General features: G+C 54.8%; 1 protein-coding gene across 3 annotated transcripts; it reads right to left on the minus strand.

Moving 5' to 3' along the window:
- Nucleotides 1–3,756: 3,756 nt before the first annotated feature.
- On the minus strand, nt 3,757–23,314 carry TIE1 (tyrosine kinase with immunoglobulin like and EGF like domains 1). 3 transcript variants are annotated; one of them, XM_032431179.1, is made up of 23 exons: nt 23,116–23,314; nt 20,654–20,971; nt 20,438–20,548; nt 18,909–19,064; nt 18,634–18,765; nt 18,316–18,456; nt 18,000–18,128; nt 17,061–17,206; nt 16,692–16,836; nt 14,153–14,311; nt 13,860–13,997; nt 13,363–13,659; nt 12,462–12,752; nt 11,982–12,172; nt 9,505–9,715; nt 9,225–9,335; nt 8,880–9,070; nt 7,786–7,899; nt 7,610–7,680; nt 6,439–6,479; nt 6,255–6,351; nt 6,073–6,172; nt 3,757–3,994 (listed from the first exon to the last, which is right to left on the minus strand). In XM_032431179.1, exons 1-23 carry the CDS (start codon nt 23,171–23,173, stop codon nt 3,923–3,925), a joined length of 3,420 nt encoding a protein of 1,139 aa, XP_032287070.1. In that variant the 5' UTR covers nt 23,174–23,314; the 3' UTR covers nt 3,757–3,922. The 3 variants fall into 3 exon arrangements, with proteins under 3 accessions (XP_032287070.1, XP_032287078.1, XP_032287086.1); XM_032431187.1 differs by lacking the exon at nt 13,363–13,659; XM_032431195.1 differs by lacking the exons at nt 12,462–12,752; nt 13,363–13,659.
- Between the last annotated feature and the right edge of the window lie 1,564 nt (nt 23,315–24,878).

Consider the following 24,878-nt stretch of genomic DNA (forward strand, 5'->3'; position numbering starts at 1 on the left):
TGTGGGCATCTTCTGCTGGGGGAGGGTGCCCTTAGCCTAGGACTGGGGCTGATCTGAAACGTTCACCTCTTGTCCCCCTGTCCCCCCACCTTCCTCCCAACCCCAAACAACCACTGAGAATGAATAACTGAGTTCAGCAAGGATGCGGGACACAAGATCGACACACAAAACACAGTTTTCTTCTATAGACTTGCAATCTACTTTGTATCTCCATAGATGTGCCTATTCTGGACATTTCATATAAATGAAATACAAGCAAATGCAATAGGTGGTTTTTTGTGACTAGCTTCTTTCGCTTAGCATGGATTTCCCAAGGTCCAAGCATGTTGTGGCACAGATCAGTACTACATTCCCTTTTAATGGCAGAATAATACTCCATTGTATGGACAGACCACATTTTGTTTATCCATTCATCATTCGATGGACATTTGAGTTCTTTCCACGTTTTGGCATTACAAATAACATTTCTATAAACATTTGTGTACAAGTTTTTGCGTGGACATATGTTTGGATTTCTCTTGGGTAGATACCTAGGAATGGAACTGTTGGGTCTTTTGGGCACTCTTAAGGAAACTTATGTTTTATTGACGAACTGCCAGATTACTTTCTGAACAGGTTACACAATTTTACATCCCCACAGGTGGTGTATGAGGGTTCTGATTTCTCCTTGCCAACATCTGTTATTATCTGACTTGTTGATTACAGCCATCCCGGTGGGTGTGAATTTGTATCTCCTTGTGGTTTTGATTTGCATTTCCCTGACAATTAATCATGTCAAACAACTTTTCATGTGCCTATTGGCTATTTGTAGATCTTCTTTGGAGAACGAGCTATTCGAATCCTTCGCTCATTTAAAAATTGGGTTATCTCTTTATTATTGAGTTGTAAGTCTTCTTAATATATTCTAGACACAAGTCCCTGATCAGATACATGATTTGCAAACATTTCCCCCATTCTGTAGTTTGTCTTTTCACCTTCTTGATAGTGTCTTTGGATGTACAAGTTTTCTACTCTGATGTCTAATTTATCAGTTTTTTATTTTGTTACTTGTACTTTTGTTGTCCATAGAGTCCATTACCAAATCTGAGGTCATGAAGATTTATTTCTATGTTTTCTTTTAAGGGTTTTATAGTTTTGGCTCTTACATTTAGGCCTTTGATCCATATTGAGTTAATTCTGTACATAGTGTTTGGGTAGAAGTCCAACTTCATTCTTTTGCATGTGGCTATTAATTTGTTCCAGCATCATTTGTTGAAGACCATTCTTTCCCCATTGAATGGTCCTGGTGTCTTTGTTAAAAATCAGTTGACCTTGGACACATGGGTTTATTTCTGGACTGTTGATTCTATTCATTTATTTGGTATTTGCTGCTTTGTAGTTAATTTTGAAATTCAGAAGTGTGAGTCCTGCAACTTTGTTATTCTTTTTCAAGATTGTTTTGGCTATTCTGGGTCCCTTACAATTCTATATGGATTTTATTTTATTTTTTAAAGATTTATTTATTTATTTGTTCATGAGAGACAGAGAGTGAGGGAGGAAGACAGAGGCCCTCAGAAAGAAAGGCGGAGCAGGGAGCCTGATGCAGGACTTGATCCCAGGACCCCGGGATCATGACCTGAGTCGAAGGCAGACGCTTAACTGAGCCCCCCGGGTGCCCCTGTATGGATTTTAGAACTGACTTGTCAATTTCTACTAAGAAGCTGGACGAGATTCTGATAAGGATTTCACTGAGTCTGTGGATCAATTTGGGAAGTATTATCATCTTAATAATATGAAGTTTTCCAAGTCATGAACATGAGAGGCTTTTCTACTTATTTAGTCCTGCTTTAATTTCTTTCAGTGATGTTTTATAGTCTTCAGGGTATGAGTTTTGCACTCTGTTAAATTTATTCCAAAGTATACTTTTTTTTTTAACTAATGGTATGTTTTCGTTTTGTTTTTTAAAGATTTTATTTATTTACTTGAGAAAGAGAGAGAGAGCAGGGGGAGGAGCAGAGGAAGAGGGACAAACAGACTCTGGCTGAGTGTGGAGCCCAGCCTGGGGCTTGATCTCACGACCCTGAGATCATGACCTAAGCCAAAACCAAGAGCTGGACGCCTAATTGACTGAGCCACCCAGGTGCCTTCCTCTCCCCCGGCAAAGACAACTTTTTAGTCTCCACATCCTGGACCTCAAAATATCCCCGCGGTCGATCTGAAATTTCATTCTAGCAAATCCTACCTCCCCTGTCCTGCATAGCCTCCCAATTACTCCAGTTTTGTTTCTTCTTAAATTCAGCCCCCCACTCCAACCATTCAAGTCTTTTTAGAATACAGATTCTGCTAATCACCACCCATTCCAAACTCCTTGCATTTGTGTATACGATCAGCTTACACTGAGCACGCACTAGGTACCGGGCCCAATGCAGCCCGTGCCCGTGTGATCTCACTTAGTGCTGACAACAGTGAGGTAGCTATTACTAACCCCATTTTGCAGAGGAGAAAACTGAAGCTCAGACAGTTTAAGTGACTTGACCAAGGTCACACAGACCGTAAGTGATTTAGCAGGAACTTGGACATGGGTCCATGTGATTCCAGAATCCGTGTTATTACAAAACTGTGCTGTTATACCTTCTTTGATTTCATCTGATTCACTGAAGAAATGTGTGAAGCAAGACAAACCTTGTTTCTTAAGGACCGGTGGGAGAGAAATCTGAGGACAGCCACATAGCCTGAGGCAGTGAGGCAGGACTAGCTTTCAGGACCAGAGCCCCTCCCAGCACACTCGGAGATAGATCCTGAGGAAGGCGAAGGAATCCTGCCGTAGCTGGCTGAAGTTGGAAGTGACCTCTGCCTTCCTCTTTGGGGGCCCGCAGGCCGGCCAGTAAGGTGGGTACCAAGCCAGGGAAGGCCACCTAGAGACCTAAGGAGAAGTGAGAGCTCAAGACAGGCCAGAATTGGTCTGGTGCTGAGGCGTCAGTGAGCTGAGACTGAGCTAGTGCTGATCCTGGCCCGGACTGTTTGGACAGAGCCGACCCCTAGACTGGCAGTTACCAAGAGACGTAGGGAGAGCTGCTGGTGCCGGGCGCTGGAGAGCAGGGAGGTGGCCAGGGGAAACTGGACTTCTCATAGAACAGAGAGGTGAGTGGTGGTGTCTGTGTAAAATGGGTCTTCCAGAACATTCCCCGGCACGGAGAGCCAACCCCAACTCGGGCTGGGGGCTTACGACTGTGTCCCTGGGGACAGCGTTTCTTTTCTTGGAAAGTCCAGTTTCTCTTTGGTTCAACTTTTCCTTGGGATTGGCCAGCAGTGAAAGGAAGACATTGGATGGAGCTTCTCATAGCATTTATTTTTTTTCAGATAATAAAGCTGGGAGTGCGGAGTAGCCAAAAGGGGAATGTTAGTGGTGTGGGGGCTGGCTTGGGCGGGGGAGCTGAGGAGGGCTTGAGTGTGGGGAGTCACAGGAGAGGGTACAAATGTGCAGCAGCTGAACTAGAAGGAGAAATGTGAAGAGTCACTGTAAGAGTAGCTGCCGAAGGCATGGGAACAGCTGCAAAGGATGAGGACCCGAGTCCCCTAAGCCCACCCCACCCCTGGGTCCCCCCTTTTATTTTTTTCTTTTAAGATTTTATTTATTTATCTGAGAGAGAGAGAGAGAGAGGGGAGGAGCAGAGGGAGAGGGAGAAGCAGACTCTGCACGGAGCACGGAGCCCAATGTGGGGCTCGATCCCACGACCCTGAGATCACGACCTGAGCCAAAACCAAGAGTTGGAAGCTCAACCGACGGAGCCACCCAGGCGCCCCGGATCCCCTCTTTTCTTAAGTTAGAAAAAAAAAAATTCCTCGAGGCAGCTCAGGTCAGAGGCTGCAAGGATCCGAAGTCACAGGCGGGAGAGTGGAGTTGGCTCTGGCCAGCAGAGCCCGGTTCTGACTTGACAGCAGCTCAGGCCTCCTCGGCTGTGGCGTCGATGCCCGCGTAAGTGAAGTTCTCAAACAGCGACATGTTCACATAGGCCTGTGGGACAGAACAGGCTTTAGTGCGGGCCGGGGGCGGGGGCGCCTCTGGCTGGAGCTGCCTGGCTTCCAATGTGGTAGCGCGACTTGAAGAGACACTGATTTAGACTCAAGATGGCCCCATGGCCAAAGGCGGCCCTCTGCAGCCAGAAGAGACCACGGTTGGGGGTTCAGGTGAGAGCCCGTCGACACACTGTTAAACGGGAGGGTTTTTTCTCTTCTTTTAAAAAATTTTTCATTGAACTGTAGCTGACATATAATATTATGTTAGTTTCAGGTGTACAACAGAGCGATTTGACAGTCACCATCTGTCACTACTCAAAGTTAGCACAGTATTGGTGACTATATTCCTTATGCTGTGCTTTCATCCCTGGGACTTACTTATTGCATAACTGGAAGTTTGTACCTCTTGTACCTCTTAGTCTTCACCGATTTTGCCCAAGTGTGGAGGCTTGGCAACCACTAGGTTTGTTCTCTGGATTTATGAGTCTCTGTTTTTTGTTTATTCTTTGTTTTGTTTTTTAGATTCCACATATAAGTGAGATCAAATGGTATTTGTCTTTCTCTGACATATTTCTTAGCATAGTGCCCTCTAGATCCAACCATGTTGCTGTGAATGGCAAGATTTCATTCTTTTTTTTTTTTTTTTTTTAAGATTTTATTTATTTATTTGACAGAGAGACAGCGAGAGAGGGAACACAAGCTGGGGGAGTGGGGGAGGGAGAAGCAGGCTTCCCGCGGAGCAGGGAGCCCGACGCGGGGCTCGATCCCAGGACCCTGGGATCATGACCTGAGCCGAAGGCAGATGCTTAATGACTGAGCCACCCAGGCGCCCCGAGATTTCATTCTTTTTGTTGGCTGAGTAATATTCCATTGTACACACAACTGACACTGAACAACATGGATTTGAACTGTATGGGTCCGCTTACACCAGATTTTTTTCAATAAACACTGTACAGTGGGGTAAATGTATTTTCTCTTCCTTATGACCTTCCTACTAACATTTTCTTTTCTCTAGCTTATTTTGGTGTAAAAACACAGTATATAATACATACACAAAATATGTGTTAGTTGACTGTTTATGTTAGTGGTATGGCTTCTAGTCAACAGTAAGCTATTAGTAATTAAGTTTGGGGGGAGTCGAAAGTTATATGCAGGTTTTTGACTCCCTAGGGGATCGGTGCCCTTAACCCATCCATTGTTCAGGGGTCAACTGTATACACCACACCTTTATCCATTCATCTTAGTTTTTTTTATGTACCCATCAAATGAATTTGTTCATGCATTCATTCATTTATTCATCTATTCATAAAGCTATTTTTGATCATTTATCCATTTATGTGGTTATTTGATCATTCATTCATTCTTGTTTGTTTGTTGAAAGGTTTTATATTTAAGTAGTCTCCACACCCAACGTGGGCTCGAACTCATCACCCCGAGATCAAGAGTCACACCCTCCACCAACTGGGCCAGCCAGGCCTCCTGATCATTCCTTCATTCTTATGACAGTTTATTAATTCCTACAGCTACTTAGTCATTAATTCATACGAAGAACTCTTTTTGCATTTGCTCATTCTGATATATTTCTTCCTTTATATTTACCTGATAATTCATTTGTTCACATGGTTATTAGATTCAGTTATTTAATTGTTTATTCATATGCTTATTATATCACCCATCCACTAATTCTACTCATTCATTCACTTACTATATCATTCATTCACCCATCCATCCATTTGGTTAGCTGGCCATTCGTGCACTGTCACTCTGGCTCTGTGCCCGGTGAGGAGAAAGCCTCCAAATGAGAGTGGGCTGATGGCCCCAGCAGAGGAAGACAGGTAAGGAGTCTGGGACCTGGGACCTGGGGGAGGGATTGGCTGCCGGGGCCTTGGAAGAGTTAGGAGGCCCTAGTGTCCAACCCATGGAGAGCTGGAAAGCTGGGGGTGGCATCCTGAGGCCTAGCTGTCCCAGCAGCTAGTGGTGGGGATAAGGACATGGAGGTGCTGCTCTCTGGCTTCTATGAGAGAGCACCCCCGGAGCCTGCTGAGCCCTAGTCCCCGTCACCCCCAGTCTCCTCACCTTCCTGGCTTCCAGCATCCGGCCCAGCTGCAGCGCAATCTGGGCAAAGGGGGGTCGCTCGTATGGACGGTCCCGCCAGCACTGACGCATCAGCTCGTACCTGCGGATGGGGCATTGCTGAGAAGAGGGGTCGGGGCTAACTGGGCTGAGGGGGTCTGGGGTTCCAGGCTGAGGACACTCACACTTCATCGTCACAGTTACGAGGCTGTTCCATGCGGTAGCCCTGAGGCAGCTTCTCATAGAGCTCAGCACAGGTCATGCCACAGTAAGGCGTGCCCCCTGCAGGAGGGGACGGAGCTCTCTCAGCCCAGGGAACGGGGGGTGGGGGGTAAGGAGAGGGCTGGGGTCTGGGGCTCTGGAACTCACCAAGGCTCACGATCTCCCAGAGGAGGACCCCAAAGGACCAACTGAAACGAGAAGGATGTACTTAGTTCCCGTCTAGGCCCTAGGGCCAGCAGTTTAGTGTCTACCTGCTCCGGGGCGCAGCCCCTCCCGGCCCCTACGTGGGTCTACACTGCAGGTGTCCGCCTTGGCCAGCCGCTGTCTCTGCTCCACTGAAACTCCTTCATAGCCGCTCCCAGGCTCAACATCAGCACAGCTAACATTTTAATCACGCACTCTGGGCCTCGCACTGATCATCTAACATATATGTTCATGCGTTCAACCCTCGCACCAGCCTTATGATATAGGTGCTATTGTTATGCCCATTCTACAGATGGAGACACTGAGGTACTGGAGGAGTACTGACTACTGAGCTAGCTTGCCCAAGGTCACACAGCTCGTCAGTGGTGGAACTGGACTCAAGCCCTCACAATTCAACTCCAGAGCCCTTGCCCTTAACTGCCTCTCACCTGCGTAGCAACCTCTATGCAGGTGAGACCAGGATGGAAGTTCTAGTGGGGGGAGGGCATCTAGGGGTTTTGGGGGCAGAAGCAGGAAGTAGCTGAGTGGTGGTCAGAGGGGTGGTCACTGTGGTGGACAGTGAACAAGGCAAGACAGGCCAAAGGGCTGGGGGCCAATGGGCAAAGCAGGCCGGGTTCCCTGGAAAGAGGAGAAGGGGGGCCGATATGGTCGTCTGGGGGTGAGGAGCATAAAGAGGGGACCTTGGCGGTTATGCTCTGGTTACATTCTCAGGTGGGGATGACCCCGTCCTTCAGAGATGAAGGTGAGAACATTCCTTGAGTGATCTCTCCATCCACCCAGGCATTATCCCCCCACATTCCCGAACCTCTCCAGTGTATCTCCCAGTGTTAGATGAGCACTACTCTAAAGTCCCCTATCCCAATCCTACCACTGAAACACCTTCCAAGACAACGCCTCCTTCCAGCTAGCCCCCCACCTTCCCACTAAGATGCTGGGCATCGCCAAGGTCTACCCAAGACACACTTGTATCATACCTGTGTCGTGTCTGGAACATACCCTGGGAATGCCCACGTCATGCTTATACACCTGACACGGGCCTAAAATGTGTCTAGTTATGTCTGTATGCATCCTTGGGGGACCAATCCCTCCTGCCCCTTCTGAGCCCCACACTCACACATCACTCTTGGTGGTATAGACACTGTAGTTCAGAGACTCAATGGCCATCCAGCGCACAGGGAGACGCCCCTGGGAGAGAGTGGGTTTGAGGGGTTGGGTGAGGAGGAGGGGCCTTGTCAGGGGTCCTGGGGGGCAGGGCAGGCATGGAACCTGAGTGGGGAGACTGAGACTTACCATCGTCTTCTTCACATAAACCTCCTCCCCCCGAGAGAGGCCAAAGTCAGCAATCTTGGAGGCCAGGTTCTCTCCGACCAGCACATTGCGGGCAGCCAGGTCCCTGTGGATGAACTGTAGGCATGGTCAGAAGTCAGGAAAGACTGGGGATGAGCAAGCCCAGGATTCCTGGGCCCGTGAGGGATCTGACCTCACAGCTGGTCTTTGTGGGCACCCTCCGTCTCTATAACAGCCCCTTACCCTTCTTCCCAGCCAACCAGGCCTTATCCTGGATCAGCGACTCCTGCCTCAGAAAAGTCACGCTGCTGGCTGTCCCTTCTTTCTTGGGATCTGGCCACGGCCAAGCTCAGGCAGTGTCCCTCTTTTTGGGACAAGGGCGGGCTTGTCCCTGGTGACCACACTGCATCCTCCCCTCTTCACTTGTTCCCTTCCCCCTTTCCTCTCCCCTCCTTGATGAAAGTGAGGGATGCCCTCCTCTTGCCCAAAGTGACCTTTCCCTTGAGTCCCAAGTCCTCCCCACAAGACCCTCCACCTTCCTAGGAAACCTCTCTCCATCAACCCCTCCCTCTGCCCTGGCGCCTACTCCTCTGCTTCAAAAACACTCGAAACTTCACTAACTTTAAAATGCCCTTCCTCAGTCTCATGTCCCCCTCCTGCTACTGTCCCCTCCTTCCTTCCATTCAAGCAGGGTGTCCTCAGGCGTGGGCTCAGGCCTCCACTCCCTGCCCCAGCCTCCACCCTGTCCTGGTGGGTCTCTCCACCCACCCCCTCACAGGGTCCACTCCCTTGCCATGAGACTCTCCACCATTTTGTGGGGTGACGGCTCCCAGATTGTTGTCTCTGGCCTCGGCCTTTCTCCTGAGCTCTAGGCTGGTATCTCTAACTGCCAACTCAACATCTCCACTCTGATGCCCCTCAGATGCTTCAAACGCAGCACCTGCCCCCAGACCTGCTTCTCGTCCCGTGCTCTCCTGCACGCGCCCGGGCCGGTGGCTCAGGGTCTTGTCGTCCTCTGTCTTGCCCGACCGCACACCCAGTGAGGGCCTGTGGCAGTGTGCCCCGTGGCGGCACGCCTTCCCCCCACTCGCACACACCTGCTTCTCGCTCAGGTACTGCATGCCGTTGGCCGCCTCACTGGCGAAGCGCAGCAGCTGCCGGGAGCTGAGGGTCGAGGCCGTGCCATGCTCTCGGGCGAAAGCTGGGTCCGTCTCCAGGACCCGGCTCTTCCGCAGAAAGTCTAGCAGGTTCCCGTAGGGGGCGTATTCAATGGCGATATACAGGTAACCTGGGCGGGCAGGAGCGGGGACAGCGGGCTGGAGGCAGGCCCCCCGACGGGTCGGAGAAGGGAGCCTGAAGCCCCGGCAAGCTGCTACCGTGAGGAGGGGATGGCTGTCGATGGGGCTTGGGAAGAAGGGGCAGGTGAGGAGCTGGGGGCTTACCTCGGTTCTCACAAGCCCCCAAGAGGTTGATGATATTGGGGTGATGCCCCAATTTGCACAGAACTTCCAGTTCCCCCGCAAAGTCCCGATGGTCATTTTCAGAGGCATACTCTGTGTAAAGAATCCAGTATCACTTTTGTCAGAGACAGTCCTGGAGAAAAGGCAAAGCTAGTGAGGGCTGCGGTGAGGTGCTGGAGGGAGCCAGGTAGGGCCTGGGATCTGTGGGACAAAGGGGAGGGGTGGGGGAGGGCCTGGGGTCAGGGGTCGCTCCTGGGGGGACCTTTCAGCATCTTGATGGCCGCGTTCATCTTGAGCCCGTCCTTCTTGATCATGGCCCGGATGACCTGGCCGAAGTTCCCCTCCCCGATGAGGTCCTCAAAGGTGATGTCTTCCCACTCCAGCACTGGGTAACTCAGGGGCTCGGGCTGTGGTTTCGGCCGCCGGGTTAGCGTCAAGGTGCCTGAGCTGAACTGCAGGATGGTTTCTTCGCCCTTCATGGGAGGGGACAAGTGGGCAGGCGGTCCGCACCAAGACCCGGGGCCAGCAAGAGGCACAGATAGACATCAAGGGATAGTTAGACAGATGGGCAGAGACCCCCGCAGAGGGCACTCTGGTGGTCAGCCAGGAACAGACATGCAGACAGAGGACACACTGAGACAGAATCACAGGAGATGAAGCCAGTGGCGGGCCGCTGGGTGGACGGATGTCCAAGAAGAGAGAGGCGAGGCCACAGCCGGGGATCAGGTATGGGGGGCTCCGGAAGAACAAGGAGTGGGTAAGGCTGCTAGAAGCCACGAAGACACGAGTCAATGGAAAGAGGGTATTTCCAACATTTCAAACAGGAAAGAATTGGAATGAGCTGTGCTGCGAAGCGGTAAGCTTCCTATTACTGTGCCAATCTCCCAAGCAGGCTTTCTGGTCATCAGGGATGCTCTGGAGAGGATTGCAGCCTTGGGCTGTGCGCTAGGACACGTTTATTGAGCGCCTATCACATGCGAAGCCCCAAGCTGCTGGGGGTCAGTGGAGGGGTTTTCTCCACAGCAGTAGAAGCAGAGATGACGGTCTACCCAGGTGGCATCCATCTATAGCTCTAAAACCACCCAGGAGCTGAAGACAGAAAGACCAGCACAAAGAGGAACATCATTTCCCCCAACCGTGTAGGAGCTGGGCCACCTGGGCAGGGCGGGTGGCAGGAAAGGGAAACAGCTGGGCAGGACCCAGGGCACGGCTGACAAGAGAACTGGAAGAGGTTGACACAGACCTGGGGGTGGGGCTTCCTAACTGAGCGGCCGCCCAGCTCCCTAGGTGAGGGGCTCAGGACACGGGGCACACGGATTCACAGGAAACACGCACAGCGGAGGGCACCGTACGCAGATGCATGCACGCACATGTGCTCGGGGAGAGGCACAAGCACAGGGACACACGGGGACACGCACGGGGGTGCCCACCAGTGGATGCATATGTGCACTCCTGCGTGGAACACACGCACACCTTCGTGCGGGCACACGAGGGAGGGGACGTCTGGGCAGATGTTAGGATTATGTATATGTTCAAGGCTGCTTTCCCACCTCCTTCCCTCAACGTTTGTAGTGCCCTGCCCCCACCTTAGCAGTGGCAGCTTTCTGTGCGTACTGACCTCAGAGTGAGCAGCCTGGAACAAAGAAGCCAACTGAATCTGTGAAGGGAGTTTTTACTAATGCGTGGCAGAGACAATAGCCTTGGACACTAGGCTTTCTGTCATAAGGATCAGCCCTTGAGAGAGAAGAGGGGTTTTTTGTTTTGTTTTGTTTTTTGTTTCTTTGAAATGCCAAAGCTTGGCTGTGAATATCAAAAGGCCCGGTGCGGAGGGCCAAGGGCAGAGTCTGGCTCATCAGGGACAGCTCTGGGGAAGATCTCAGAGGAGGCAGTAGGGCAGGCGGGAGAGAGAGATGGGAGGTGGGGACAAGAGGAGCGGATGCTGGGTGCTGGCAGAGGAGCCCGCCCCGCCCCCACCCAAGCGTGGGCCTGCGGCTGGAGGCACACAGACTACCGACTACAGAGAGCTCAGACAGGTTTACAGCGAGGCCAGGGAGAGTGGAGGCGGCGCTTCCTTCCCCCCTGTAGCGACAGGTGAACCCCGGGCTAGCACAATTCTGGAGTAGAAACAGCCATGACAGGGGTTGCGACAAAGGGTGTGAGGGCCACAGAACATGCTGCCCTCCGTAGGGTACAGGGAGCACCTCACGGCTCTCAAGTTTCCCAGAGGAGGCCCTGGCTTTTGCAGAGATGAGGCCGGGACGAGGAACTCACAGTAGGAGTGGCCTGTAGGCCGGACGCCACAGAAAGGCTGAGGGCATCGGCCACAAATGTGTGCTGGCTCCCAAGTCCGGGAGGGTCTGCCAGGACAGGGGCCAGTATGAGGCCCAGGGGTCCCCCTGTCCCCCCCCACCCCCCGTGTCATCACCATGCTACCTAGGCTTATAGTACCTCCAGTGAGAAGCGGGAGAATCCTGAATCTACCACGGTGAAATATGCACATACGGGGTTATTTTGAACTGGGAATATTAAATATTTCACCACTAACATAAACTGACTTATGAACTGAATCCAGTTCTAGAAAAATAAGGAAAATTATATTTCACACCCCTGAGCATCGTTGAGTGAAGTCCTATACCCGTGACATAAACACGCACACGCACGCACACGCACACACTCAGGGGGCACAGGTACTGTGCGTGAGCGGACAGGCGCATCTAGACACGGGGCCCGCGGACTGACCGATCCTGACTGGTACGTGAAGGTGCGTCTCCGGCGCAGGCAGCTTCTGCGGATGCACACCAGTGTTAAGAGGGCAGCCAGGATGCTCAGACAGGTGGCAGACACGGAGCCCACTACGGCCAGGATCAGCTGCCGATCCAGGCCCTCCTCAGCTGCCTGGACCTCTTGGACCGGGCCCTCACTCTGCAGCCCTGCACACAAGAAGGGGGGCGGATCACGGGGAGGGAGAGGTCAGAGATCCTAGTACCAGGAGGGACCAGGGGTGTCCGGCCAAAGGCCGATGGCTCACTGGAGTGCCAGGATTTTCCTAGCATCAGGACGACAGAAGCAGGGAAGGGCCAGGGTGCCCAGGATCAGGACTGGTGTGACGTGTTGGGAAGAGCCTCGAATGTCCTAGCTCCAAAGCTGGAGATTGAGTGGAGGGAGAGGGCCTGGAGACCTACCCCGGGGCCGGGAGCGCCCGTGGCCCTGCTCTCTCACCATTGCCCAGGGTGGACTCCTCCACCACGCTGCTCCAGTCTCCGGGGCCCTGGACACTGGCCCGCACACGGAAGAGGTAGCGTGTACTAGCATTAAGGCCACGGACAATGGTGCTTGTCTCCTCGGGCCTGTCCACGTCCATCCACAGCGGGTCTCCTGAGCCCCCAGCCACCTGCACCTCCACGATGTACTTGGATATAGGCCCAGCTGAAGCCTCTGGGCGCTGCCATGTCAGCTGAATCTCGGAGTCTGAGAGGGCCTGGGCACGGAGGTGTCGGGGGGCTGGGGGCCCTGGGGAGATGGGGGTGGGAAGGCAGGGCTCAGATGGGAACAGGGTATGTAGCTCTGGGGTCAGATCCACTCTAGCCGTGTTCCCTGCTCTGTGGACCCCAGAATGCAAGCCATCCCACCAACCTCCTCCTTTCCCTTCTGGGCTGAATTCCGCTCCCTACGGCTCCCTTCACCCCCCAAGCTTCTGCTTCCCTTTGTTTTCCTTATGTGCCAGGTCTTCCTGGCACCCCAGATCCTCCCAGCATGCTAGGTCCTCCCCGTGCCCCCCTGTGCCCTGTGTTCCCCTAAATCCCATGTCCTCCTGGCGCACCACATCCTCCCCATGACCCTTGATCTCCACATGAACCCTGGCCTCCCCATGTCTCCCCCGTCCCATATGCTCCTGGGGACCCACCTCCCCTGGCCTCCAATATCAGCCCGTCTCACATCCTCCCTGCGGTCATGTCTGTCTGACGTCTTACTTCCCCCTCATGCCCACGTTTTCCACACGTCCTGTGTTCTCTCCGTGTCCATGCACTCTCCGGTGACCTCCCATGTCCTTTTGTGTTTCCTGTGGCCCATGTCCTCCCCTCATCCTGCACCCGCAAGCCCCATTCCAGGCACAGCATACCGCTGGGGGGCAGAAGCACGCGCGCAGGGGGCGAGGCAGGGCCCAGGAGGGTGCAGTGGTAGAGCCGCACATCCAGCTGGTAGGGGGTGCCAGGCGTGAGTCCAGTCAGGAGGGCGGTGCGGGCCTGGGGGGACGAGACGTTCTCCCGCCGCTCCTGTCCCCGTGTCCCATCCCATAGGCGCAGCAGGAAACCATCGCCCACCAGTGGCCCAGGCACCGAGGGTAAGGACCAGCTCACTCGCAACCGGTCAGGGCCCTCCACGTGCCAGCCCTCCAACCACGGCTGCAACGAGGGCTCTGGGGCCGGAGGTCAGGAGTCAGAACTGTTCAGTTGGTCCTCGGGGCTGGACAGGACAGTGATTCCCCAGGGGACAGGGTGGGACACCCTCCAGTGGGAAAGGCAGGGGCCCCTGGCGTGGGGACAAGACAGGACAACTCCTGAGTGCACAGGACGGTAACCCCTGGGGGGACATGAAGGGGTGACTCTCGCCTCTCACCAGGACAGTCTGTGGTCATGAGGGTGGGAGGCCCCCAGGCCCCCTCCCCGCCTTCCCCTGGCCGGCTCAGCTGTACGCGGACACTGTATCCCGTCTTCGGCCTCAGGTTCATTAAGGTCACATTCTCACTGGGGTCCACTGGGGGCAGCGCACATCTATTCAGCCCCCACCTCTTCCACAAGCTGCCATCCTCCCCCCTTTCATTCTGCCCTTTCCCCCCATTTTTCCCCAATAGCCCTGTCCCCCCCCCCCCCCCCCCCCCCCCCCGTGCCCCCCCCCCCCCCACCACTCACCCACAATGGCGGACCACGCCATGGTGCTGTCCTGGGGCCGGTAGTGCAGGCGGACAGAGGCGATGGGGCCGTCCCCAGAGAAGGAGACCAGTGGGGAGACCACGAGCTGGCGGCTCTGCTTGGCCAGGAGCCGAGGAGCAGTCAGGGGCACTGGGGGCACTGCCAGGAGACCCAAGGTAAGGCAGGGTCCATCCAGATAGCCTGCCCAGTCCTCAGAAAACTAAGGACTCTACTGTGGCCAGCAAAGCCGTGTCTGGGTCTTGGTTTGGATGTGGGGCCCCCTCTGGGCTGACGAAAGACAAAGTTCAACCGATGACCAGAAGGGCCAGCGTTCTGCCCCCTGGGCAGCTCAGGGCACAAGGATCCAACAATGAGGACATGAGAGGGTCCCCAACGATGCTAAGTGAGGTCTGCCATGGCTAGCTGGGTTTGGGGGAGGGCACTCTATCCATGTAGTATGGGGCACACAGAGGGGGCTGAGACCCAAAGCAGGGAGAGAGCCTGGTGTCAGCATGCTCTCTGCCCTCCCCCCATCATTTGTCACTCTCTTCGTTGGAGAAAAAAAAGATAGCCAGTGATGAGGCACCTGCTCTATCCGGGCTGCTTCATGCCTACAATCTCCACTTCTCACAGCTACCTTTCAGGCAGGGCTCTCCCCCGTTATGAGGCTCGGAGAGGTTTACCTTGCCTACGGCCAGGCAGCCAGCGGGAGGTACAACCAGGGTTTGAAGGAGGTGTTTGGCCAGGCCACCTAGAATCAGCCAGTTCTACCCCAAACAGCTTTTTGTTCCTGCCTGGCTTCCTCACTCCATGCTCATCGCCCCTCTTCTGGCTTGAGCTTTTCTTATCAGATGATCGCGTCTGCTCTGTGACTGGTTCCCTTGCTTCTCCCAGACATTTATCAGACTGATTGTTCCAAGAAGAATGGGTGGATGGAGGAATGGGTGGCTGGAAGCGAGGGAGGGCAGGAGGATGGGTGGAGGATGCAGGGTTGCGAGCTGAGGGGGTGGGAGGAACGGTAACGTCAGCGTATCATGAGAAGGTGAGAGCAAGGGCGGCTTTGGAGCCCTGCAGCCCCGGGTGCCTAGGGCTCACAGCGGGGCTTAGCCGTGCAGGGGGTGGCCAGATATAAAGTGGGCCCAGACTTCCACACTGACTTCAGAACCAGACCCCCACTGCTGGAGGTCCCACTAAATGGGTCTGGGGCTCAGGAGAGTGGTCTAGGCTGCAGATCATATCTGGACATGCATATCTGGAGTTGCCAGAGAACAGCCAAAACCTTGGGAGAGGATGCTTTAATAACAGTAACAATAGGGATGCCTGGGGGGCTCAGTCCTTTGAGCGTCTGACTCTAGGTTTCAGCTCAGGTCATGATCTCAGGGTCCTGGGATGGAGCCCCGCATTGGGCTCTGTGCTCAGCACGGAGTCTGCTTGTCCCTCTCCCTCTGCCCCTCCCCCTGCTCGCTCGCTTGTTTCCTCTCTCTTGAATAAATAAAATCTTTAAAAAAAAATAATACTAACAATAAATGTCAACGTATATGGAGCACATACCCTGCATCAGGCACGGCGCTCAGTGCTTAAATACATCATCTAACCTCATTGCAACTTCAATGCATTAAATGCATCATCTAACTTCAGCGCGACTTAAACACATTAAATGCATCATCTGACTTGCTTCACTGCAACCCTCTCTGGAGAGTGCTGATATCCTCTCTGTATGGGGAGAGAAATAAGCCGTGAGGGGCTAAGCAGCTTGCTTAAGGCTCTGGAGCCAGGAATTTGTGGTGAGGATTTGAAACCAAATTGCCTGGGATCGGAAGCCTGGGGAGAAGAGACAGGCTGGAGGTGGAGCCCGGGTCACACTGATAGGTCCTGCTGGTGGGGCAGCTGCAAGTTTGGTGGGAGGGGTGGAGAGCAAGTAGGGAGGAAGAGAAAGAGGAAGAGGGGAGAGGTCTGGGCTTCTGTGGGGGAGGCGGGCTGTCAGGAGCAGAGGGCGAGGAGCTAGGGCTTACGGTGCTGGCGAAGGTGAAGGGACATGGTCATGCCCTGCTCTGGGCCAACCTGGGCACTGGCAGCTCCCTCCCTACTCACCTGGAAAACCCCAAGTAGCTCCTCTGGGCAGCAGGCCACCCTCTGAGCTTAGGCGCCCCGCGTGCTCCCCTGTCCTGGCACTGAGAGCCCTGGGGTGTGACTCGGAACAGGCAGGAGAATCCCAGAGGCAGAATTAAAGACACGCTGGGTGCAGGGCTTGTGAGGAGGTGGAGAGGGCCAGCATGGCCAGACAGGAGGCTGGGCAGGGCCAGAGGGTATGTCGTTCCTAAGGTACGGGATGTCCTTTCCAGATAGGACAGAGCTATGCTTCTGCCCTGACAGGCCAGCCCAGACCTCTGGTGGATGACAAGCCGTCTTTGTTGGGTGCTGGGCTGGGAGCTGAGGTGCCCTTGCCCTTCCTGCTACAATGCCCTGTCTGAGCAGCATCAGCCCCCTGAGCACCACTCTGCCCACTGTCCATCCTCCACGGCCCCAGGACATCACTGACCTTTGACATTGACCCTGAAACGTCGGCTGTCTTGGCCACCAGATGTGGACACGCGGCACTCCCAGAGCCCACTGTCCCCAAGGGCCAAGCGGGGCACCTCGAACTCAGCTGTGGTCCTGTCTGGCTCCACAATGGCCTTGGTGGACTGAGAGAGACAGGGAAAGGGAACAGACCATAGAGAATGAGCACCCAAGTGGCTGATATGGGGACTGATGAGGGGACAGAGACGGCTTCTCAACCGTCTGTCTGACCCCATTTGAGCCATAGTCAGGCCAGTGAGTAGAGCCTATGGAAAGCCCTGAGGGCTCAGGGGTCTGAGAGAGCACATGTGAGGCCAGTGGGATGGGGGGGTGCAGGGGTGCTGCTGACCAGGAGGACTGTGCCATCCGGCTTCCGGAGCTCCATGCTGCCCCGCACTGGGAACGGGTTCCCTGCGGCTGCACAGTTGATCCGGGGCGTAGTCTCTAAGTTGAACTCCAGTTCTGAGGCCACGTCCAGGATCTGGGGGATCCGGTCTAGGGAGAGAGAGGGCACATCCTGGAGCCCCATGGGGCAGACACTGGCCACAAAGTGGCCCCTTGTCCCATTTCATGCATCTCAGAGGAGCTGCCGTTAACTGCTCAGTCGCTCAAGCCTGAAAGCCGCAGAGCCTTGTAGGGCCCTCGCACCCCACGGCTGATTGGCTGCAGAGTCTACCTCCTGTGCCCCCAACCCGACGTCCTCCCTCGGCCAAAGCAGTCCCCTCCCCGGCCTCACAGCCCCAACACTGGTTCAGGCCTCACTCGTTTCTGGGCTCTGTTACAGACCCTCCAGGGTCTCCTGCCTCCACTCTCCACCCAGCTGTGTGGATCCTCTCTCAAACCCAAATCTGACTGCCTTCCACGTGTTCAACAATTCCCTCCTGCCCCCAGCACACCTGCTGGCCTGCTGTTCAAAGTCCCCAAGGTTTGCCTCTTCTGACCCCCCCACCCCAGCCTCCCCTTACTCCACTCTCCTGGTACCGGACCCCGAGGCCTCAGCCCCGGGGCCTTTGCCTGGGCTCTTTCCCCAGCCATCTCGCGCTCATCCTTCATACCCCATCTCAGATCTTGCCTCTTCCCGAAAGCCCTCCCTGAGCCCCTCAGACTGGCCAGGGGCCTCCTCTGGGCTCCCACCCACTCTGGCTCCAGCCCAGCCCTGCAGGGGTGATGTGGGCTGGGCGGTGAGGACACCCCCCGAACCCTGAACTCCCGAGGGTAGGAGCTGGAGCCGGGGAGATGTGTCGGGCGAAGGCTGACTTGTTCTGGGGGGTCTCAACGACCCTTGTACCTGACTTCTCACAGTGCACTCCGTGCCAGCCGGACGGACAGACACAGCCGCTGAAGCGGTCACAAGTACCACCGTTCCGACAGCGGCACTGGAGACGACAATCCGCCCCGAAGTGGCCAGGGGCACAGGCTGCGAACAGAGGGGCTGTGGTTAGAGGGGCAGCGAGGGCACAGCCGGGGCCGGGGTAACGACAGGCTGCGTGAGCAGGGGACCATGGAGGGCCTGGCGTGTGCAGCAGGGCCCGGGGGGAGGCTCCCGGTCTGGCTTGTGGCCGGCTGTCTGGGTCAGGGACAGCGGAGGGCAGGTCGGTCCGTACCTTCCTGGCACTGGCTTCCTCTCCAGCCAGATCCACAAGAACAGCCGTAGGGGTCCGGGAGGCAGAAGGTGAGACCTCGGCAGCCTGATGTGCCCGGGCACTGCTCCTGGCAGCTCTGCCCAAAACGGCCCTCTCTGCAGGCTAGAAACACGGCGGGTGGGTGTAGGGTCCACTGTTGGGCCTCAGGGTCTGGGATCCTTTTGGCGTTCTCACCACCCACCAAGCTTCATCCTCTTGGTTCATGAGTCTTGCCCCAGCCAGGCAGCCTCTCTTGCCCAGGTCCTAGCAGCCCCCGCCCCCCCGCCCCGGCCTCCTTACCCTGCTCGCAGCGGGTGCCAGTGAATCCAGGGGGGCACACGCACTCGCCATCCTGGTCATGGCAGACACCTCCATGCAGGCAACCTGGGCATTCCTTGGTACAGTCTGGTCCCCAGCGCCCTGCCCCACAGCCTGGGGGAATGTGCTTTCAGCGACCGACCCTCACCCCCCACCACTGCTGCTGAGGACTAGGACAGTCCTGGGGGCCCACAGGAAGTGCCCACAGGGCTCCCAGCCTCCCATCCCACCCACCATTTCTGCCCTCTGCTCCTAACCCCGCACGATGAGCCGGAAGAAGGCGCTGCCTAGGGGGCTGGTTTCCAGGTAGGTGGCACTGTAAATGCCACTCGCTGGTGGCTGCACATTTGGGAGCTGCATCAGGAACCGCCCATCCTGGGCCTCATGCCAGTCCAGGGTATAGAAGTAGGATCCTGTGGGCAGAAGCGGGTCCGAGGCCTCAGCACCAGGTGAGAGCTGCTGCCCAGGTCACATCAATATGCGCCCCGTACAGTGGCCAGAACTGGGGCAAGGCACCAGCCAGGGTCTGTCCCCAAGGCAGAAAGCTGGGGTGCATCCTCTGCTCCATGCCCCACCAACACTCAGTAAGTTGCCAGGTCCTGCTCAGTCTAGCTCGTCATCTCCTAAAGCAGTGCAGTCTTTTCCACACCACTCATGGCCACCACCACCATGGCCCTGGCCTCCTACAGCCTTCCAGGCAGTCTCCTCCGCCTCAGTTTCCCCTTTTCCTCGTCCATCCTCCACTCAGCAGCCCGCAGGATTTTCCTCAACAGAAGCCTCCGCAGCTCCCCTGCTTGGATTCCCCCAGTTACCTCCTCCTTAGCACATCACTGCTTAGCCCTCTGGCCCCATACCTCTCCACACCCTGCCTGATTCCTAACATTCCTGAGTTCTGAAAATGCTGGTTTCTCTTCTAGAAACACCATGGTATTTCAGCGCTTCCTGCCTTTCCTCTTAGCCAATCCTCCTGCTGGAATGTCCTTTCCTCCTCCTTTGTGTGGCTAATTCCCATGCCTCCTTCTGGGCACAGTTATCTACTTGGGGACTTCTCCGAGAAGCCTCTTCCTCCAGGACCTGCAGACCCAAATACTAGGGTCCCTATCCCTGTCCCACCCCCTTTTTGCCTCTTTGCTCAGGACTGGACTGTAGGGAGCCCAGGTCTACGTGACTCTCCACACCTCTCATCAGTTCAGGGGGCCTGGTGCTCAGGAGACAAACCCCTTGGCCCAAGGGAAGGGTCCTTCTCCCTCAAGAGCCCAGGGATGCAAGAGGCAGCCAAAGGGCCGTGGGTCTGAGGGCTGAGGCAGGAATCTCTGGGGCCACACAGAATAAGGGCTCCCTCCCATGGAATGGCCAGAGGGTCTGACAGGGCCAGGGTGGGGGCAGGCCTGGGCCGAGTTACCAGTTCTCTTCTTCGCCACGGGGACTGCCGCCCCCTGCCAGGGGGCTATGTGACAGCACCTGCTCACTCCCAGGGGAGAGCCAAAGGTGAGGGTTTAGCCCAGTGCTGATTTGAGAGTAACAGGGAAGGATGTAGTGGACCACAAACAAGGCTGCTGGTCCTCTGGGTGCAGGAGAACAGCGCAGAGCCAGAGAAGAGAGGGGTGCAGGTGCCTCCCATGGACCTGATCCAGGACAGAGGCTGGTGCGGCGGGGAGGGTAACAGGTGTATCGGAGTGAAGGCTGTGTAGGCGGCCAAAGCTGGCGGGGCCGAGGGCAGGGAGGTGTTCCAACGAACAGACCCATGTGCGTCGACCTGCCCAACCCGTTCGGACGCCCCTCTCACCGTTGCTCTTCCAGATCACATCTGTCTGCTTCTCCTTGCGCACACGTGCCACAAGCACGGCCGTGTCGCCCTTGTTCACCGTGTGTGTGACCTTGTCCGGGAGCAGGTGCGCTGCGGGGGTGGGGGGGCGGGATGGAGGAGGCGGGATGGAGGACGGTGGGGTCAGAGGTCAAGGGCGCCTCCCCTCCGGTCCCCGCCCCCGCGGGCCGGACTCACCTCCCGGGCTGTTGTGCACGTAGAGGACGCGCGTGCGCCCCGCGCCCGCGCCGCCCACGCACGAGAAGACGCCCACGAGGTCGGAGGGCTGCGAGAAGCCGCGCAGCGTGACGCGGTGCGAGCCGTTGCGCAGCAGGTGCGGGGGCTGCCCGGGCCGCGGCGTGCGCACGATGCGGTCGTCCTTCTCCAGCAGCAGCGGGGGCCCCCAGGCGTCGGCGCCCGGGCCCGGCCCGGCCTCCCCGGACACGCAGGTCAGGAAGAAGCGCTGGGGCTCGGCGAGCCGCAGGTCGGCCAGCAGCGTCAGGTCCACCGCGGCGCCTGGAGCGGGGGCGCCAGTCCTCCGTCCCACGGGGTCCCCAGCCCGCCCCGCGCGCTCTCCCAGGCGTTGCCCTCCCCTCCCTTCCTGTCTCTTTCCCGGCCCCGCCGCGCACTGGCCCTTTCCTCCCAAGGCTCTTCGTCCTAAAAACAAAAACAAAGCCCCCTCTCCGGCCTCCTGGTGCCCCCCTTCTCCCGCCAGATGGCTTCCCTTTTATAGCCTCGGAAAGAATGATGTATGCTCCCTGTCTCCGTTCCCTCACTGTTTAATTCCCTGCCAGCCCTCTTGAGTCCCCACCTGTCTCAGAGTGCTCCGCAAAGGGGAGCCGCTCTCCGGGAGAGCCCTGGAGAACAAAATCGTCTTCGAGAAAGCCCTCCCTGCCACTCCAGAAATCTAGACAGGCTTGCCATCCTGGGGTTTAAGGGAGAGGCGGGCTTCTATAGCCAGGTGGTTATGGGGCAGAAAGGAGGGGAGGCCCTCCTTTTCTGTCCCTGCCCGTTACTTGGCAAGTAATTAGTTAGCTTAAATGCCACTTAGCTCATCAATTAATATTCTTCGAAAGCCTACCACGAGTACGTTGAAGTTTGCGTTTGCTGACCGCCCAGCATGTGCTGGAGCACCTGCTTTCCAGTGGATCTTCACACCCCCCAGTGAAGTTGATGTCTTTCCATTTACAGAGGAGGGCAGTAATAATTATTCTACAGACTTCCTGGAGCAAGCTCACCTACTCCCCTGGCTTTAACTATCACCTCGGAGTCGACAACCCTGGGACAGCCTCTCAGCTTGGACCTGCATTTCTATCCGCTTCTCCAATCCTGCTTCTCTGCGGTGCCCCCTGACTCAACAGATGGCACTAACCACCTGAGACACAAACTTTGGAGTCCTCTCATGCTCCTACTTTCGTGATAACTAATGTTTACTGGAGGTCAGTTTTATGGCAGGCGCTTTATGCATGTTCTCGCATTTTATCATCCAACTATCCTGGGTGGTGGGTGTTATTACTCTAGTTTTATAGCCAGCGAATGAAACCTCAGAGAAGTAACTTGCCCAAGGGCATACAGTTAGTAACTGGCAGAGCCAGGTTGTCTGGCTCTAAACTCTGTACCTCTAAGGATGTTGCTGGCTGCCGCCATCCGTCACAGAATTCTGCGGATTCCACTTCCTCCAAGCCTCTTGATTGCACCGCCATCTCCAAGCCCACCCTTGTTTAGACCTCACCTTTACTCAGCTGGACCATCCCAACAGCTACACCCCTCCTTTCCCAACTCATCCCCCATCTAAGACCTTGTGACTCGATGTCTGCAACCTCCCACGGCTCCCCATTGCCCTCAGGATACAGAGCATGCTCTTGAGCCCCTCATTGCTCACACTCTGCTCTGAGAGGGTGAGCAATTAGACTTGCATCTACTGAGACTTGCATCTCCTCTGAGACTTGCATCTACTGTTCTGGCGGCCTGGAATGAAGACCACTGCTCTTAGCAAAGTCTTTCTGGACGCCTTTGGCATCTACTACCCCCAAGCAGAGTAGCTGAGTCCTCCTCAGTGCTCCTCTGGAGCTACTTGTGTCTCTCTTTTATCCTTCACCCCATGTGTCGTGACCCCAACTACCACTCAAAGATAGATTTTGCATTCTAATCCTTTTTGGCCGTCACTGAAGGAATCCGCTACCGCTTACGCAACAACTGGGCACCGGGCGATCTGTGTAAATTACCTCCTTTAAACCCCATAATAGCCATAGGAGGTCAACATCATATACTTTGTTACATAGATCTGGAGGCTGTCTGCCTTTCAACCCGTGACCCAGAGCACAGCTCCTAGAATATTGTTGGTGCTGGGTAAATGTTTGTCAAATGAATAATTGAATGAATCCAACACACCGACCATACGAGCACCCACTGAAAACTTCAGGGCCCCCATAGGCCCTGTGGCGCTTTACTGATCCTAAAATCCAGCACAGTCAATGACTGCTGTACTCCCAATGCCAGGCTGCAGAGGTTTCTAGTGCCTGCCTGGGTTTTGGGGGCCTTGATCCCACTTGCTAGCTGATCGGGGTGCACATAAAGGTGATGGCAGTGATGGTAAGCCTTCTTAGGGGAGAATCAGGGCTTTGGGGGCTGGGGGTGGGAGTGGCTTGGGGGAGACTTACCAACATGAGAAGCCAGACAGAGGATGGGGAGCAGCAAACGGGGCCCCAGCCAGACCATACTCTGGAGGCTGACCAGGTCAGCCAGGACAAGCTAGGCCTCCGGTCAGTTCGTCTGGGTCTAGATGCTGGACCTGAACTGATTAGTGCGTGTTGGTGCTGGGGAGGAAGAGGAAATGAGGTGGCTTGGGTGGGAGGGGTAGCAGTGAAGGGGTGGGGAGGACTTATCCTGCTTCTGCTCACCGCTCCCCCCCCCGCCCCCAGTCCGGCCCCCACAAGGCTGGGGATGGGTGTGGCCTGGAAGGCCCTGGAATGGGGTCACTTGAGGTGGGGGAGAGTTGTAAGGATAGACCTAGGGACTGTGTGACCAGTTTTCCCATCTCCTGTTCTCCCTTTGGTCCTCTGTCTTGCCAGCAGGCAGGAGGCAGGAGGCAGGAAAGGGAGGAAGCCAGTGGCTTCCGCCTATTGAGGAGGGACGGGGGAGGATGCTGTTCTGGGGTCTCCCCTCCCCCCAGCACATACACACAATACGGCCCATGCAATTCCTTATGTATGTGTCCTAGGACACCGTTTCACGGGTGTCCTAGAGAGCAGATCACGTACGTAACAAGTGGACAAAGGAACACAAGAACTCACGCTCAGGGCAGAAAAAGAACTTGATTCTATCTTGTGTATGTAGGCGTGGACAAGTTTTCCCTTCCAGGTTCTTTGGCTGGCCTAATAATTGATACGAGGCAGATTAACAGGAGAAAAACAAAAGTTTAATAGCATGTGTATTTCCCTGTAGACATAGGAGTGAAGGGGTTCAGAACAAGTCTTCCTGCAATATGCCTCTTTGGCATGAAGATTATTTTGAGCTAAAAATATTCAAAAACCTAGCAGATTCAGGAAAAGCTCTCTACCTCACTTTCAACTGCCTAAATTTATATTGGAAAGGGTGCCTATTCCAGGAAGAGAGCTATTAGCAGAGATTCCTCTTTACCTAAGGCACTTAACTGCCTAACAGGCCAACCTTTTTTTTTTTTTAATTGAGTTATAATTACTATACAGTGTTATGTTAGTTTCAGATGTACAGCATAATGGTTCAATAATTCTATACATTACTCAGTGCTCACCACGAGATGTATAGACTGTCACCAAACAACAATTATTATTATATTATTGACTATATTCCTTATGCTGTACTTTTCATCTCTGTGACTTTTTAATTTTATAACTGGAAGTTTGTACCTCCTAATCTGCTTTATCTATCTTACCCATCCCCTCTGGCAACCACTCGTTTGTTCTCTGCATTTGAGTCTGGTTTTTGTTTGTTTTGATTTTTAGATTCGACATATAAGTGAAATCATTGGGTATTTGTTTTTTGTCTGACCTAATTCCCTTAGCATAATGCCCTCTGGGTCCATCCATGTTGTTGCAAATGGCAAGATCTCATTTTTTTTTATGGCTGAGTAATAGTCCATTTTATCCACATTTTCCTTATCCATTCATGTATTAATGAACACTTGGGTTGCTCCTATGTCTTGGCTGTTGTAAATAATGCTGCAGTAAAAATAGGGGGTGTATATATCTTTTCAAATTAGTGTTTTTTTTGGTGGGGTGATAAATACCCAGTAGTACAACTACTGGATCCTGTGCTTCCTCTGTACTGTTTCCCATGGTGGCTGCACCAGTTTGCATCTCCATCAACAGTGCTCAAGGGTTCCTTTTTCTCCACATCCTCGCCAACACTTGTTATTTCTTTTTTTCTTTTTTTAGTCACTCTG

Source organism: Phoca vitulina, unplaced genomic scaffold (genome assembly GCF_004348235.1).
Source record: "Phoca vitulina isolate PV1807 unplaced genomic scaffold, GSC_HSeal_1.0 scaffold2, whole genome shotgun sequence".
Lineage (NCBI taxonomy): Eukaryota > Metazoa > Chordata > Mammalia > Carnivora > Phocidae > Phoca > Phoca vitulina.